This window comes from Xiphophorus couchianus, chromosome 20 (genome assembly GCF_001444195.1).
Source record: "Xiphophorus couchianus chromosome 20, X_couchianus-1.0, whole genome shotgun sequence".
Classification (NCBI taxonomy): domain Eukaryota; kingdom Metazoa; phylum Chordata; class Actinopteri; order Cyprinodontiformes; family Poeciliidae; genus Xiphophorus; species Xiphophorus couchianus.
This window is the reverse complement of record NC_040247.1, coordinates 2,664,456-2,681,876: the sequence shown is the minus strand read 5'-3', so window position 1 is coordinate 2,681,876 and position 17,421 is coordinate 2,664,456. Positions and strand designations below refer to the sequence as shown.

The following is a 17,421-nucleotide window of genomic DNA, read 5'->3' as shown; positions in this document are numbered from 1 at the left end:
GGAGACCAACATCTCAGCCCTGAGCTGAAGCTGCAGCAGCCAGAGATGCACCGATCAGATATTATCTGTCTCAGGTATCAGTAACAGTGTTCCTGATCCATGAGGGTGAATCTATTCTGTATTATTCTATGCTTTTTGCTCTGAGCGACGTCATGACTTATTTATTCTAAATTATATTTATTACTCCTAATTGCACTTTCTGAACCATTTGAAATAAGGTTTGTTTCAGTTTTTTTTTTTGCTGTTTAATCAAGTTAGTTAAACTACTGTTTTATTTTTTACATCGGCTTTTATTCTCCTAATTAACTGAACAAATCGAAGTTGTTTTTTCATGTTTGACCAGGCTGATGAAGCTGTTGGTGTATTTCAGCAAGCTGCTCTGGTGCAGTTATAAATAAATGAGTAACTCACTACATTTATGTTTGTGTTTAGAAAAAGAAACATTTAAAGTCAATGCAGCTGTTTTTCTGTAATGGATCGGCATCAGTTGATATCAAACATCAGATATCGGCATCGGAGGTGAAAACAATGGATCCCAGACAGTGATAGGTTACTGGTCCGACTCTATCGGGTCGGCCTCTCCTGTTCCGGTACCGATTGGGTCAGAACCAGACAGAGACACCATGTTTCCTCCTTCATCTCTGAGCTCCAGTTTCTGTTTTTCAGTAACGTCAGAGAGGACAAAATATTAAAAATGAGCTGAAAATGTCTCGACTTCTGCTGGAATAGATGGTAAATCATTATGTAACCATCCTCAGTTCTTTTAGCTGTTTTATTTTTGCATAGTTTTGGTTTTCTTAAAGTCTTCCATTTGCTTTTTGAAATGTTAAAATGCAAATAATGTTTTTTCTGCTCCTGACTCATTCAAATGCATTTTTAATGTAATTGTTCATGTTGTAGAAATTAAAATCTCTGGCATTTTCCACAAGGTGAAACTATTTTTCAGAAGCTTTTAATCTAATTATTTGTGAGGGAAAAAACTCAACATTTTGATGAATTTTTAATCAAAAACTGGGTCAGAATCAATTCTGCTGTCACTGAAACTCCCACTCAGGAATCAGGGGGTCAAAGGTCAATAACCAACTATGAACGGACTAATTAGAGAAACATAATTTCTATGCCTGTAAAACACCGGACTGGTTCAGCCCAATCTGAGACTTTTCAAGCTAAACTGTTTTCAGGTAAAACTGATAAAGAACCATCAGGTGACCAGCAGAACCCAACAGAACCCAACAGAACCAGCCTCCTGGACTCAATCAAGCCATGAAATGATCTGGGTCACTTCCTGTTCTGCAGTAAAAGAGTGGGTTTCTGACCCAACAGCCGATCCTCAGCATCCACACTGAAATATCTGTGATTAGTCCTGCTCAGCATCTATCCATTGATCAGTTTCCATGGGAACCAGCTGGTCTCCATGGAGATGAGGCCACGCTTGTGCTGGACAGATCTGCAGCTGCCACTGAACCCGGGGTTCTGCTGAGAGCTTCTGAGGAGTCAGTATCTGATTTGCAGTCAATGACTCAGAGCAAAGCAGATCTAATCAGTTAAAACTAGCTTAAAATGTCGTCATGGAAACAGTAACACACGATAAAAAAATACTCATCTCTGAGAACAAATCCTTATTCATTTTTACTCAGCTTTATTTTTCCACGAGTCACTGTAAACATGTGATGCATGCAGCAACGAGTCGTCAGCATATTTTGTTACATTTAAACATAAACTGCTGTTATTAAAGGTATTTTGTAATTTTAAATAAATCATCTCTTATTTGTCCTCCTTTAAATTTGTTTTTGAGATAAAGGATCATTTAATGGACTCTTGGTTTTTAATTGTTAAATAACATTTTACCTTTCTTTTAGGATATTTAGATGATGATTTGTTTACTTTTTAAATGTCTGACCCACACCGATCTGCTGGGTGGGTCCAACCTCTCCAGCTGAATGTTACTGAGGTCAAATACAGTTTGATGAAGAGAGTCATCTGTCACATGTATGACATTTACTACTGGTATCCTCTGCGTAGAACCCCAGACTCCCTGTAACATCCTATTAAAGCTGCAAAAACAAGAACTTTGGTTTGTTTTCCTGAACAATACTGAAGCGCCTCAATGCTAAATGTGATGCTAACGGCAATGCTAACGCTAATGCTAACTCTATGAGTTTATGAAAAACAGCCAACATGTCTGGATCTGAAGCGTTTGCTGCTCTAAACCAACTGTTTGCTCTCCAACATGTCAAACATCTGCAGACGTTCATGATGAAAGATGAAACTTCTTTTCTGACAGCTTCAGACGTCCTGGATCAGACATGCTGAGATGAAAGCTGCGCTGCTAACAGAGACAACAGCAACCAGCTGCCATCTTCTCACCTGAGTGACACCACAGCCAGTGTTCCTTTGTCCTAAAATAGAAGCTTATTTATAGAAACCATCTTTAAAGCCTGTCATCATGAAACAATTCCTGCTGGCTGTTTCTCAACATGCTGGAGGTTCAGTCCAACAAAGAGCGGGCTCACAGGCAGAACTCGGACCCAAAGTGGGTCAGAACCCGGCTCTCTGAGGGGACATAGCGGTCCAACCAGGGACACTGACCAGACCAGAGACATCTGCAGCTCCCACATTCATCTAATCTGATATTTAACTTTTAGATTCAGTGATGTTCAAATAAGCTTTTGTAATCTAAAAACAGAAAAATAATGAAAATCTGAATATTTCTGAATTTCTGCAGATTAAATGTTATAAACATTTGATTCTGTTGCAGCAACTCATTAAAAATCCACTGCAGCTCTGATGATGGCCACCATGAAGCAGGAACTGAGTCATCAAGGCCGTTTATATAGGAGGTCAAAGGTTAGGTCCATAATTATTTATACTCATGGCAGCTCTGTTAATTTGAAGATTCTTCTGACTGAATCAAAAGAAACGGGGAAAAGCAGCTATAAGGATGACTGGAGAGGTCAGAGGTCAGATTCAACCCCAACACCTTCCCCGAGGGACGTTTCCTACCAGTGGGCGCAGATGATCCGTTCTGACCCGGTTTCGTTTGTCCTGAAGCTTAAGCCCCGCGCCCTCCAGTATCAGCAAAGCGAATCTAATGAAGCTTCTGTCATTAAAGGAGTAACTTCGACGTCCTCTGATTACTAAATGGAGCAGAGCAATGATCGGTGGAGCCATTAGGGGAACGGGCTGGAACTAATTTCAATCCTGGAATGGACCCATGGAAACACACACACGCACCCCCCCCCCACACACACACAGACAAACAAACATAGGGATCAAAGGCTGAAGGAGGGAGGAGTAAACAGCAACATGTCGGCCATTTTCTACTCTGACACAATCTGGTGTTCTGGGGTTGGGTCCGTTTCCTCTGAACATGTCAGAACATCTGGGAGCTTGGTGAGTCGGTACTGATCAATTTCTGAACCAGAACCATACGCGGTTCTGCTGGTCAGTAAACCGGACATACAGGTCAGCAGAACGCTGCTGCTCTACAGGTCCAGTTCTGTCATCACCTCCCTTCCTGGCTCTCACCAGCAGCAGACCCACCCACATGTAGAACCAGCCCAGGTCCAGAACAAAGAGGACCAATCAGTACCAACTCAGGTTGTACTCCTCTGCAGAGTTACAGGAGAGGTCAAAGGTCAGTTTATTTGGTTCTGAAATGATCAAGAAGCTACTGGTTGGTAGGATATGCCAACATCCCATAATAATCCAATTTATTATGAAGCTACTTGTTGCTAGGAGTTGCTAACATCCCATAATAATCCAATTTATTATGAAGCTACTTGTTGCTAGGAGTTGCTAACATCCCATAATAATCCAATTTATTATGAAGCTACTTGTTGCTAGGAGTTGCTAACATCCCATAATAATCCAATTTATTATGAAGCTACTTGTTGCTAGGAGTTGCTAACATCCCATAATAATCTAGTCCTGCTTTCCCAGTGAACCAGTCTGGAGTCAAAATGGTTCAGCTTCCTGTTTCATCACATCAGACAGAAACTGGAACCAGGACTTGAGTCTCAGACCACGAGTTCCAGTCCAGCCTCTGGATCCAGCCCACAGAACCGGTTCTGGTTCTGGTTCCTACCTTCGATGGGCGAGGTCTTGAGCTTGCGGCAGATGTTCTGCACGTCTCCGTGACCGTCCTGGATCTTTCCGACAGCCTCAGAGCTCCGCAGCTCCATCAGGTCCTTCAGCTCCTGCATGCTGATTCCAAAGTCGCCGTCATGGCCGCTGTCATGGCCGCCCTCAGCCACCGAGTTCCCCGGAGGGTGGTCAGCTGTGTTGTTGGCCATGTCGATGCCGCTGGCGCTCCTCCTCTGTCTGGGCTGGTTGACGGGTTCTGGGTGCGGTCGGTTCTGGCGGGTCGCGGTTCTGGACAGATAGGTCTTCTCCCCTCTGGAGGCGGCTGCTGGAAACGAATGCTGAGCTTAGATCCGGGCGTGGACGAGCATGCTCCCTCTGATCACCATGGAAACCAGGAAGTAAACATGTTGCCACTCTGCAGGGAAACAGGAACAGAATTAGAAACCCAAACAGCAGCAGAGATCAGAACTCATTACAGACCCAGAACCATCCAATCAAATCCTCCAGAAAACCCATAAAATTCTTTGTTGGGTTTCCAGAGTTCGGTGTCATGTCAGCGCACACAGAGCCACCATATTCCTTGGGTTTCTATTATTTTCCACTGAATTCAGGTCGACTCAGAACAAATCATTGGAACGAAAGCCAACATGCTTTTGTTGAACAAAAGCATGTTGGCTTTTGTTCCAATCCAATATTTTTGAAAAATTTTCTAATTTTAAGAAAAATATTCTTAAAATATTTTTAAGAATATTTGTAATAAAGACCAAATTGGACCAGAACTGAAAACACAAACCTTTCCCTCCGCTCTCTGAGGTCAAAGGGCAAACAGGTTTCATCATGATATTTATCCCCACTACAATTATCCATCCAGTCTTTCCGACTTTAAGTGCATCAAAGCAATATTGAGTTTTTTTCCTGCTGTAATGATAAAAACATATTTGAGTCATTTCTCTGCTGAATTGGCTGTTTTTGTTGCCACGGAAACAGCAACAACAGTGGACTAGTGACAGATCATCCCCATGCTGGCTGGTTTCACTTCTTCTTCCTGTTGGTAAGGATTTCATTCCCACCAGAAATGTTTGAACTCGTTACACTAATAAGTCGCCTCCAGGTCAGTCCAAGTCGCATTAAACACGTCGAGCAGCTATAGATCTGAGTGCAGCACCGTTTATATACCTACACCCACACACACCCATGTCAGTCCAAAGGTGGCATCTGAGGGACACACCCAGTCATTCTTGATGGACTACAAAGCAGAAAGCAATGCTGCAATTATCAGATGGCCCTATGAATACAAATATGCAGCAGATCAGAGGACAATGAGAGACATGTCACAGGGACAAGGCCATTACATCAGCAGCGAGGGGGAGGAGCTTCCTGTGCTGCATCAGGCTAGCTTAGAGACACTGAGAGGCTGAACAGAAACAGAACGTGTTAGGAGACAACTGCCGAACTGTGGACGTCCACTGAGAGTAGGTTCATATCAGAGGAGCTGGCGATACATTCCTGACGATCTGGTCCTGCTTTTATCTGGGTCCCAGGAAAGCGGCAAGGCAGCAGGGGGATTCTGGGAAACTTTTAGTTTTCTCAGCAACGGAGAAACTCTGGACAGTTCTCCAGTTATTATATATTAATAATCCTCTAATATTAGAAACATCAGTTGGATCTGAGGCATTCTACCCAGAATCAGTGAGCCTGAGCATCAGTTTGCGTAGAATAGACACATTGCAGTGTGGCGTCATGTGCACAAAATCCCAAAAAAACTTCTCGCCGATGATGACTACCATTGCTTTTAGCTATCAAGTTGTCAATATAACACGGTTAATCTTAAATTTATACGAAATTTCAACACTTCAAAAACTAGATACCAAGGTCAATGAAAAGTTTTAATTGAATTGAGGGAGATGGAAGTAGATCAGTTACGCTAGCTTGACTTTGACAACCTTAACATGTGGATGTGCTGCAGAATTTGGTGCGTTTCAGTGAAGTTAAGAAAAAAAGGCAACCCACACACAGATTGTAAGTAGAGCAGGTGATTAAGTGAGCAAATCTACCACTGCTGTGATCACTCAATAATAATCACAAAATAAACACCAAGACAGAAAACATGAAACTGTCCATAATAGCTGTAGACATGTCTGATCTGATGCAGATACTGACGTTAGCCTGGATCAGCCACTGACGGGAACGGGACGATCTGTTGGAAATGTAAAAATCCCACGTTATGGGAATCTGTGAACGCACCAGCGACCTCAGTGTGAACATGACGAGGCGTTTAGGTTCAGGTTTAGAGCTGACTCAGCAGTTTGTTCAGGCTGCAGGCAAGCGAGAGAGAGCAGTACGTTCAGCAGATAACAGGAAGGCAGAATTCATTAGAGGTTAGCTTTCAGACAGGTAAGAACCTGCATTCTCTAAAGCACATGTGTCAAACTCGTGGCCCGCTACGTCATTTTATGTGGCCCTCTCCCCCCACCACTGTTTTACAGCCCCATTGATTGATTTAAAATAGGTTTTGAGCACGAATTGACTACAAACTACATCTCCCATAATGCCTTCCGATTGTTACCAGCCAACATTACGGCTTCTCGCCACTAGAGTGCAGCAGTTACCTCAAGCTGATTATTAATTTTCCCAGCGAATAAAACTGAAACATCGACAAGCTAACAAGCTAAAGAGCGAAGTTCCGTGATGTTTCAATCGAGGACTTTTACCGTCTACTGCCCCCTGAGTTGATGCCACAGCTTCGACTCCATGCAGCTCGTGTTTTGTCCATGTTTGGAAGCACCTATCTGTGCGAACAGATGTTTTCAAAAATGAATTTTAACAAGACCAAGCACAGATCGCGCATTACTGACGAAAACCTACACGCCGTTTTGCGGATTGCCACAGCACAAGAACTAACATCGACGAACTGACTAGGGAAAAACGGTGCCAGACATCCGGCCAGAAAACATTGGTAAGCACGAACAAACTAAATTTAAATAGAATGAATGTAAAACCAAAACTCAGTATACTGGAATATGTATATAGTTTATTGATTTTGCTTGTGTTTTGTTTTGTGTTTATTTACAGAACACAACACAATGAGGATGTGTGAGTTGGTGACAGGGTGAAGAGGGATCAGCTTTGTGTTCAAGGACAGGCAACATCACCTAATTGTTTTGTTCTTATGTGAAATACATGTTCGTTGTGTAATAAATAACGAAAAAGTTTTGTGAATGAAGTTGAGAGTTAATATCAAAACTTGTTTTTATTCTTTGTCTGCTTATCTTTAAAGCAGACAAAGATTAATTTTCCCAGCGAATAAAACTGAAACATCGACAAGCTAACAAGCTAAAGAGCGAAGTTTAGCTGAGCAGTTTAAAAATACTGAGCATATTTTTAAACTGTTCAGTTTAAAAATATTGTAATTTTTAAACTGAGCAGTAATTTTACATCCATGCAAACTCAAATGTAATATTTAAAACTTGAACACATAAAATCAGTTATTTAACAATATAAGGTGGTGTTTAATTTATTGTTAACATTGTATTTTCATACATTTATGCTAGGGTTGCCCAAGTCTAATTTTCCAGACCTATCACTCTGCAACTTTAGATGCGTTCTTTCTCTAACACACCTGGATCATTGACTCATTCATAGGCCTCTACAGAACTGAGTTGCTGCTAATGAGGGAAGTCAACTTTTTGTCCGGGGTATGTTTTAGCAAGGACGCATCTAAAAGTTGCAGTCTGGAGGACTGAACTTGGGCATTCCTGATTTATACCGTCAATGTGGCCCGTTGAGGGTGGCCAATATGCTGAAGTGGCCCTTGGTGAAATTGAGTTTGACACCCCTGCTCTAAAGTATTCACACCCAGGGTGTAGCGTTAGCTAAGGTAGCTCCACACTAAGCTGCTAACAGATGCTAAGCTGTTTTACATTGACTGCCATGTTCCTGATGCAAATCACTCATGAAATCTCACAACTGGAAAGATAAGAGGAAATGTTTCATATTCGTTATGTTCTTAGAGTTGCTTCTGTTATAGATCATAAAGCTTGGAACCAGCAGGTTTGTTGTTTAAACTTTGAGGTCAAAGGGCAAACAGGGATGTCACATTGAGATCAGAAATCTGTAAGCAGGTCAAAGTTTAAGAACAGAAATTATTCAAACTATTTTCTTAAAGTTGCTTTGTCAGCAACAGAGAGAGGCTTCTTTCAGCCAATCAGGTGGGATCAGGCAGAAAGGGGGCGGGGCTTTACTGCTAACTGTTAAAAACATCCAAACTGTCGTATTTTATGAGATTGAATGAAAAGGTTGTGTTTTCTAAGCTGGACTGACAGAAATCACAACAGTCTGGGCCTGATTTTCCTCTTCTTCATGTCCCCTCTTCTTCCTCCCCCTCCTTTCCCTCCTCCCTGCTCTGAGCCTCTGCAGACACACCTGCTCTGCATACTAAAGGAGCCTGCACCACCCTTCTCAACACACACACACGCCTACACGTACACACACAATGCAAACTCTGGTAACACTCTCCACTTGAAGAGGAACTTCTTTTCCTGCATTAGAGCCAAACACACACACTCACACACACTCTCACACACAACCCGTCCCCCTGTGACTCCATACAGACGTTTCCTCATGCAGAGTGGCTGCACAGCGGGATTGGCCAAGACAAATGCGTGTGTGTGTGTGGGTGAGACGGAGTGTGTTGCAGCATGCCACACACACACTCCAGTTCCTGGGGCGAAGGAGGCAGCAGGAATGCAGGAGACCCCACCCATATCTGCAGTCACATGACCTGAGAGGAAGGAGGAAATCCCCACACTGCAGAGAGATGACGAAGAGGAGAAGGCTCGCTGTACAGCACACAGACACACACAGCTGCAGCTTTCTGCATTCAGAGCACGCTCTGAGCCAACCTGCAGCTCTTCAGTCTGATGAAGCTCAGCTGCAGAGACGACTAGTCCACCTGACAGGATGCAGATGGGCTGAGTTCAGCCTGCAGCTATCCACATCAGCGACCTGACTGGACTCAGGTCTGATTTTTACAAATGATCCCAGCTGCTTGGACATGTGGTCCTAAATGCATTACCTATCTGATTTTTAAAACTGGAAGACATTTTAAATTTCCAAAATAAATAAGCAAAACAGCAGAAACAACAAATAAAATAAATTATTTAGTTTCTGTAAATAAAACTATCCTTCAAAATCGGACGAGTTGAGACCAAAACACCAGACTGAAGAGTTTTATCATCCAGTTTAGAAAGAGAGAAAAGAGATTATTGAACTCTTTTTAATTTATCACATGATTAATTGATTTATTGCTTATTGCAACAGGCCTCGTCAGAGGTCAAAGGTTCTCCAGGAAGTCTAACAACTGCTGGACAGAGCGTATGAATAAATAAGGTCCGCTAGTCTGAACAGAACCAGCTTCAAGAACCAACACAGAGCAATGAAGAGAAATCAGAGCAGAGATGAGACTAGAGTTTTTTCTGCAGGTTCTCCTTCAACCACAACCAGAACCAGCTGTAGAACCAAAACCAGAACCAGCTGCAGATTCTGTGTGAAGAGAGAACCTGCCGCTGCCTTTGAGCCAACCAGGAGTTTGAGGTTGAACGTTGGAGGACAAATACCTGACATCATCATCACCATCATCATCACCACCACCAGGTGTAACATGTTTTCATCAGCAGCTGGACTCAGTCAGGCTGCTTAATGAGTGCAAATGTCAATGCCAAGCAGACCAAAGCAGGGCATTCTGGGTAAATACAACCAAAACAAACGCGTTAGCCTAGCACTACCAGGTGAAATGTCTCGTGGTCTTCAGACAGAAATCCTCCAACTGCTAAAATCTGAAACCACTCCATTTCTGTTTACATTTTGTTGCACCCAGTGTCTTCTTAAGAGGTTTTTGTGTCATTCCTTGAGTGGTTCTTGGTGCAGCGCCCCCACAGGCAAGGGGGAGAACAGGTTGCTCAAAGAGTTTGGTTGGTTTGACTCAGAGCAGAGAGAAAAAGAACCACTTCAGCTGGAGATGGAACAGATGATGAAGTTTTTAACCGAATCTAGCAGACTATCAAAGGGAAACATCCTGAGACTGGAGCAGCTCTTCACTTCTTTACGCTGCTCTAAACATCAACTGTCTCCATAAATAACTTCAGAGAGCCTGAATGAAGGGATTAATAACGGTTAACATTTACTGCCAGTTTTCTACGACATGCCGACAGCTGCTAAGTTCTGCAGCTGTAATAAGAACCGCTTTGAGAGTCAGATCAGGAGAAACAGGAACCTGCAGCAGCAAAAACATTTCTGTTATTTATTTAATTTATTTCTACTAATTCATGTTTGTTTAAATATTTTTTCTACAATTTTACTCCGTTTCCAAATCCTCTGATCCATCACTGTCAAACAATAAAACCATCATTTTCTCTGTTGCTATGGAGACCCATTTAGCTGAGGTGACCAGTTTTCTCTGATCTGGACCGGTTTTAATCTCTGTTTGATGTCCGACCCGCTGGTTCCCATACGGGAGAACAGGAACGAGAAGCAGGAAGCAGAGGGAATAACTGGATTTAAGAACAAAAGCGCCCAGATTATTATTATTATTATTATTATTATTATTATTACTACTGAACCTTGACCTGGTTATTATTTACTACATGATCCTGGTTGATGAGTCTCAACACAGAAACTCCAGAATCAACTTTCAGTTTTTTTCCCCAACTAAAGCGTTCCATCGGATCAGGAAGGTTTGGGTTATGTTGGGTCCAGCTCAGGGTTTAACCCGATCCCCAGGAGGTTCTGCTCTCATCTGAACCTGTTGGCTGCAGGCACCGCCTGCTGACTCATCACCGCCACCCCCAACCCCATCTGGAGGAGTTCTTGTGGGAAAGCGATGAGTCAGCAGACCCGTCCGGATCAGAATCTCATGGTGTTTTCAGGAGGAACCTCAGAAGCAAACTGAACTGTGATTAAACAGACCAGGCCCTGGAGCAGCCTCCATCTATACCAACCAGGTCAGGACCAGTTAAACCAGTTTGTTAAGAAAAAGTCGGCTGGGCACAGGCCTGTGACCTCTGCTGCACCCTGCAGAACCAGCAGAACCGTCTGGATTGGACTGACTGAATTATGCTGCATTATTTTCCCTCTAGGTTCTAATTCTGCTTCATGGATCCATCCAGCGGTTTGAGGCTGAAACATGAGTCAAACATGGGACTAAGAAATCTGATTTATCGTTTTCGAAATTCCACTGTTTCCATTAGTTTTTCTGAACTCCATTTTAATCATATTTAACAACCCAAAAATCATGTTACTATGGTGTGAAAGAAAAAAAAAAATCAACAAATCAAAACCAGAGATCATTTTTATGTTATTCTGTTTCACAGCAGACAGCTTCTGACAAAATGTCCAGAAAAGTTTTCTCCTATTTCATAACTGAACTTTACCCAAATAAATAAATAAATACATTCCAGTTATTTATTTTTGTGTGCCATGTCCATATGTAGAACTAAATCTGATACAATAGTTTTCAAAGTGACTTTTATGTCGTTGAGGTGAGACGTGTCATAATTCTGCAGCAGAAGAAGCCAGACGGTAAATCTAGAAGTAAAAATGTCTGAAAATGATAATTATGAGCTGATGAAAGCAGTCTGAGTCAGTGAAAGCATCACATCCAACCTCACCGCTCCACATCCAAACAGACTTCTGCTGTCAATGCTAATCCAGCTGATTATCAGTTATTACTGATACCCAACAGCTAAGCTAAAACTGTTTGGTTGTAGCCGTCTCTCCGGTTACGTTACAGGGAACGAAGCACAGCCAGCTATAATTAGACGTGCAACACAAACATTACACCGTGGAGACCTGCAATGGGAGCACTGGGAGGCCTGAAGAGCTCCCTGTTCTGGAGGCAGCAGCAGGCTCTGTGTTTCTGTTGCTTATCAGAGGAAATGTTAGAGCAGAAATCAGTTTGAGCTAAAACTACACAGCTAGCTGACCAGCAGAGGAAACAGCAGGCTGACCAGAGGAAGACCAACCGGACTGCAGACGACAATCCCACGTCCCAAAGCCAGGGTTTGTCTGACCTGGTCCAGACATCAGCGCTCCACAACAACAAAACACACTTAGAGCTTGTAGAAACCAGCGTCAGAAGCAAATGTGAAGAAAACATTAAAACCAGCTAGCAAGGCTTCGCTCACCCAGCAGGTCTTCAGGCTCAGTTATGATTTTTTTTCTTGGGATCCATTTGTTTTCTCTTTGTGGTCGTTCATTCTACTGATTAAAATAGAGATGCACCATTCCAATATCAATATCTGTAAAAAATTGGAAATTGGGTATTAGTGACAATGTGCCAGATCTATCCAGTCTAATTCTATACTTTGTGCTCTGAGCACGGTCATGCTTTACTTATATTATATTTAAAATAATAATTTTCCTAATTGCACTTTATGAACCATTTGAAAGAGGGTTTGATGCAGTTTGGTTTTACATGTTTGACCAACTTTTTGTTTCAGTCTTATTTATTTTACATTGGCTGTTTTACTCCTAATTTAACAGACTGATCTAATTAAAGTTGTGTTGATTTTATACAGAGCTTTTAAACCCATTAACCATCAGATCTGAAACGTTTCCAGTTTGGACATCAGCTGTCAGTGAAGCTCAGAAACGCAGGCTCACCAGAAAAGTTCTGAAATCAAACTTTCTTGTCGCTCAGGAATGAAGGGAATTTAAATCACATTCATGGTTGCCATAGTTACAGGAACAAAGCTTCATCCTGAACATAAACACACCAGATCTCTCTTCACTCTCATACTAAACATCTACAGACCCATTTAATAAAGTTCATTAATCTCAGTAACTCCATCATATGGAACATTCTGCAGATTAAACAGCCTGGTCTCTTCATTATGATGATTTAAAACTCCACATTTAAAATGGGAATATTACATTAGAACAATAAAAAAAATATTTTTTAAAGCAGAAATATGGGCTTAGCAATAAAACTATGTTTAATACCAGAATAAAGGTTTTCATTTTTAAAAAACTGATAAACGGGACATATATTGTAGTTTATTACATATCACTGTATATTTTATACAGTGATAACTCTTTCAGCCACAAAGTTCAGGCTTATAAACCTCCATTAATGTGACATTTATGATAATCTAATATTCTCTGACATTCCTGACCAGACAGAACGGTTCTGTTTCTATTTGAGTCCTAATTATCCATATATTAACATATTTCAGTTATTAGATTCCTCCTTCATCTTTCCTGACTCTTCAGTTTGTGAAAACAACATATGGTCCCTCACCAAGTTTATTTTAAATGCATTACATGCTTCCCTATCCAGTACAAGAGCTAAATTATAATCAGAAAACTTTGTTTATTAAATAACTAAGCCTGCATAGCGACACGGTCAGGGTGTGATTTATGAATAAATATTAAGCTGCAGCTGCTGACTGCTCCTCTATATCTGGCTGCCTCATGTGATCAGAAATACTTTCTGGCTTTAGTTTTTAAAATGCCATGTCATTATCATTAAACTTCACTCACTTTAAAAAAACAAAAAACAAAATGAAACTAGCTTAGACTCAATTTGATGACAGAATGGGATGAGTACAGGGTAACAAGTTTTATTTTCTTTTCGGAGTACTTTCTGTGAACAGTACGAATTGCGTAATTTTATATTTTTATGAACAATTTTCTGTATGTTGTCCTCCAAGAGCTAAAGTCTGGTTCAAAGCCTCTTTTCATATTTTTATGCTGCTGTACATGTTCACTGTTAAATAAACTATATACACATACTTGTTGTACCGTAGAGTGTGTTAATGTTTGGTTTTAGGTTCTGCCTGCGGTTAAAATCCGTCACCAGCTGTCTGCTGTGGTTTTTGACATCATGTCTATTGTTTTCATATCCTAGATCTTCAGCCGACATATTCCATGGAATATGAACAAATAATTAATTGGTACTCTGACTTATCCAATCCTTTTTAATAACCTTTGAGTTTATTCCAACCAGGCAATCTGTCCATGAGAGAAAACAGGATTTTTATTTAGATTTTTATCAGACAATACTGTAATTTAAAGAATCTGTTCCATATTTAATTTCCTCATCACAGCGAAGCACAAATATCTCATTCATACTTATATATGTGGCCTTACATATACAGTATAAGCTTTAGTTTGGCTTATATCAAACTAAAGCTTGATGTATTAAAAAGAATGTAAGATAATTTATTTATGGTTTAAATATAAAAGCAGTGAAATGCAATGTACTATAAAACAAAAGTCAAAGTATTTGAATAATCATTAAAATAAACACTAAAATAATTTAAATGCAAACCAAGAAGGCGTTCTTTTTTTCCCCCAAAAAATATAACCAGCAAATCCTGAAGAGTTTTCATTTAACCACTCAAGCTTATTTCATACAATATTAGAATAATATGTAGAATATTACATAAATAATTACATTCCAGCCAAATAAGAAACAGTAATTTAGTGAGGACTTGATCATCTCCAGCAAAGGATGAATCTGCAGACAGAAAATCCTTCTAACATCATGTGTATTGAAAGTGTAGGCAGATCTGAACATTATTTATTGATTAGCTGATTAATAACTGGATGCAAAAGGTGATTAACAGGAGATATATTTTACAGAATCTGAACCAGGTGGAGCTAAAGATACCACTAAAGGACTTCTGGGTAAAACAGATTTACATACAAAGAAGATTTTTCATCTTTAGTGGAAATATTGATATTTTTGTATGGTTTTGGCTAAATTACTACTCAAACTGTTCTTTCAGCAAACTGAAATCTGTTTATTTTAGTTAATGATTACATTGGTCCCTAAATGAGTTGATTTTTTCCATTCATCACAATTAATCAGGTTGTTTAAGCCATAAAACTTTCTCATTCTTAGTTTTTAGCTCAGCAAAAGGCAGGACAGGTAATTGGTGAAAATGAGAAAACTTAAAGTCTTCATCACATACAGCTTCTGTCTGAGCTGCTGCTTGTTCATATTCCTGAACCATTTTCTTGTTTGAGGGGGAACAGAAGCTCCAAGAGGAATTCTGTTTAAATTTTGAAACTAAATAAAGTTTTAAATCCTCCACCCAGATCCTGGTAATCCCAACCAGCTGCTCTGATTCTCTTCCTCATCAGCAGTGAAGTGACCCTCACACCATCAGCCTCTTGCAGCCCTTAGCAGCACATTACTCAGGCTCAGATGACTGTTGGTGGAGCATCTTGTGACTGAGAGCAGAGCGGAAAAAAAGCCTCACAGTCTGCTGTTTGTTGGGCTGAGGACCAGTGGGACAATGTGTCAGCCTGAATCCCAGGAATGTTTGGTGTCAGAGAGCGCAGAACATGTGAACGCACAAAACACAAGCTGCCATTGATATGACTGAGTGGGAGGGGTGCAGGCTGTGTGACAGGCGCATTCACAGGAGGAATGCGATCTACGAAGGTGACAAAGGAAACATGTTTGACTCTCTCACAGCCAGACAAATGTAGCTGCAGGAACCCGCTGGGCACAGAACTGAATTCACAGGTCGAGTTCAGGTCAAAATAATAGATAAATAAACATAACGACGTGTCTCATTAGCTTAGAATGAAGACCGAATGGGTTCCTGAAGAACCGCACACTGGAACCGATTCATGATCAATTTCCAACAGCAGACAGGCAGCAGGTCATGTTACTGCAATAATCGATTCAGATTCACATCGCAGCGTTTTGCATCTGAAACTAATGGAAGTTCTTCAACTTTACTCACACATGATCAGCTGGGAGGGAGAACAAAAACAAATCATGATCTGAATTATCCAGCAGTTATGTTCCTGATCCGCAGCAGGCTTCAAGTCAGACGGGCCACCAGGAAGGAATCAGCACCAGCTCATCATGGCATCTACTGGTGGCCACACTGAGGCTAATACGCTTATTTTTTGCTTAACGCTTTAGCTTTTTGCTAACTGTGCGCACTTAGCTTCCCCTAAATTATTTTTCCAGATAAATTCTAATTTACTTGGCTGTTCTGAAAACTTTCATTTGAATAAATTCAACATCTGTGTTGCAGTTTTAGTTATCGACTCTTCAGAATTCGTCAAGTGGTTAGATGTTTATATCCATGCTCTTATTTTGAAGTGGGAGAAGACAGTTTATTCCAAAGTTCCGCTTCCTGTCCTCAAAGTCTAATATTTTCCTCCTAGAAACTTTGATCAAACGTCTAATAAACAACAAACAGTAGAAAAAGGGCTCAACATGTGAAAATGACGTTATTTATATAGTTTCCCCCTGGTGACATTTTAGGAAACCAGAAACTGATGAGAGGAAGGACGTCAGAGAAAAAGTAGAAACATGCAGAAGGTTTAGGAGGAAGTGATTAGAGGTATTTGGGTTTGGGTCTGAATTAAAAACAAGTTCAGGAGAAAAACAGAAACCCTGCAGATAGAAACCAAAACAGCTGAGATTCACAAACAGAATCACGTCCTGAAGCTTCTGAAAGCAGAAACAAGACCACACACACACCTACACACACACGCATGCCTACACACGCACACACACGCCCCCACACCCACACCTACACACAGTGGGAAATGTTCCATATGCTCACATTAACAGAGAGTGAAACACACCCTGTTCTGTTTTTCCTGTTCAACTCTGAGCCTCTTGAGTTTCTCTGAGCTGCTGATCTGTCCCAGTGAGACCGGACCAGAACACCAGACCGGACCGGACCACAAAACCAGACCGGACCGGACCAGAGGAGGAGGGATGTTTCCTACCAGCGGCTCCGGTTCATCTCCCTCTGTCCTCCTGTCCCGGAGCCTCTTCTGCAACTGAGCATTCGGATCAGAACCAGCGTCGGCGCTGATGGATGACTGCCTGATTGGACTCGGTCACCGTGTCCAAACGCAGCCACGTCCCGACTGCAACACAAACACAGAACTGAACTGCATTCCTCTGACCCATTCCCACTGCACTGTCGGCTCTACGGGACAGGGACCTGGACCGGAACCGGGTCCAGAACCAGACCTGGAGGGGCCCGGAGCCGTCAGCAGCAGGTTCCTGCTGGCTGCACCTGTGGTCACCGTGACAACAAGCTGACAGGAAGGTAGAAGCAAACCGCAGTAGGGAGTCTGTGCAGCATTGGCGATCTGAACAGGAACCAGAACCGAGTGTCAGCAGGGTTCTCCAGCCGACCTGACCCGACCGACTCGTCTCGTGACTCTTCCCAGCCACATGATCACAGGAAGAGCCCAGCGGCCCAAACACACACAGACTCAAGCTTCACGGCGAAAACGTGGCAGAAACGTCATGAAGATCTGGACAGGATCGTGAACAAAACCAGAACCAGA

General features: G+C 41.7%; 1 protein-coding gene across 6 annotated transcripts in view; it reads right to left on the bottom strand.

Annotated features, from left to right (window-relative positions):
• LOC114135354 (plasma membrane calcium-transporting ATPase 1-like) overlaps window positions 1-17,421 on the bottom strand; it is a 66,361-nt gene that overhangs the window by 34,832 nt on the left and 14,108 nt on the right. For 5 of the 6 annotated variants that reach the window (XM_028002592.1, XM_028002594.1, XM_028002589.1 and 2 more), the window contains exon 2: window positions 4,088-4,501. In XM_028002592.1, the coding sequence (XP_027858393.1) occupies window positions 4,088-4,295 (208 nt within the window). In that variant the 5' untranslated portion in view covers window positions 4,296-4,501. Of the gene's footprint in view, window positions 1-4,087; window positions 4,502-16,848; window positions 16,993-17,421 lie in introns of those variants that run through there. The other variant, XM_028002590.1, reaches the window with a different exon arrangement.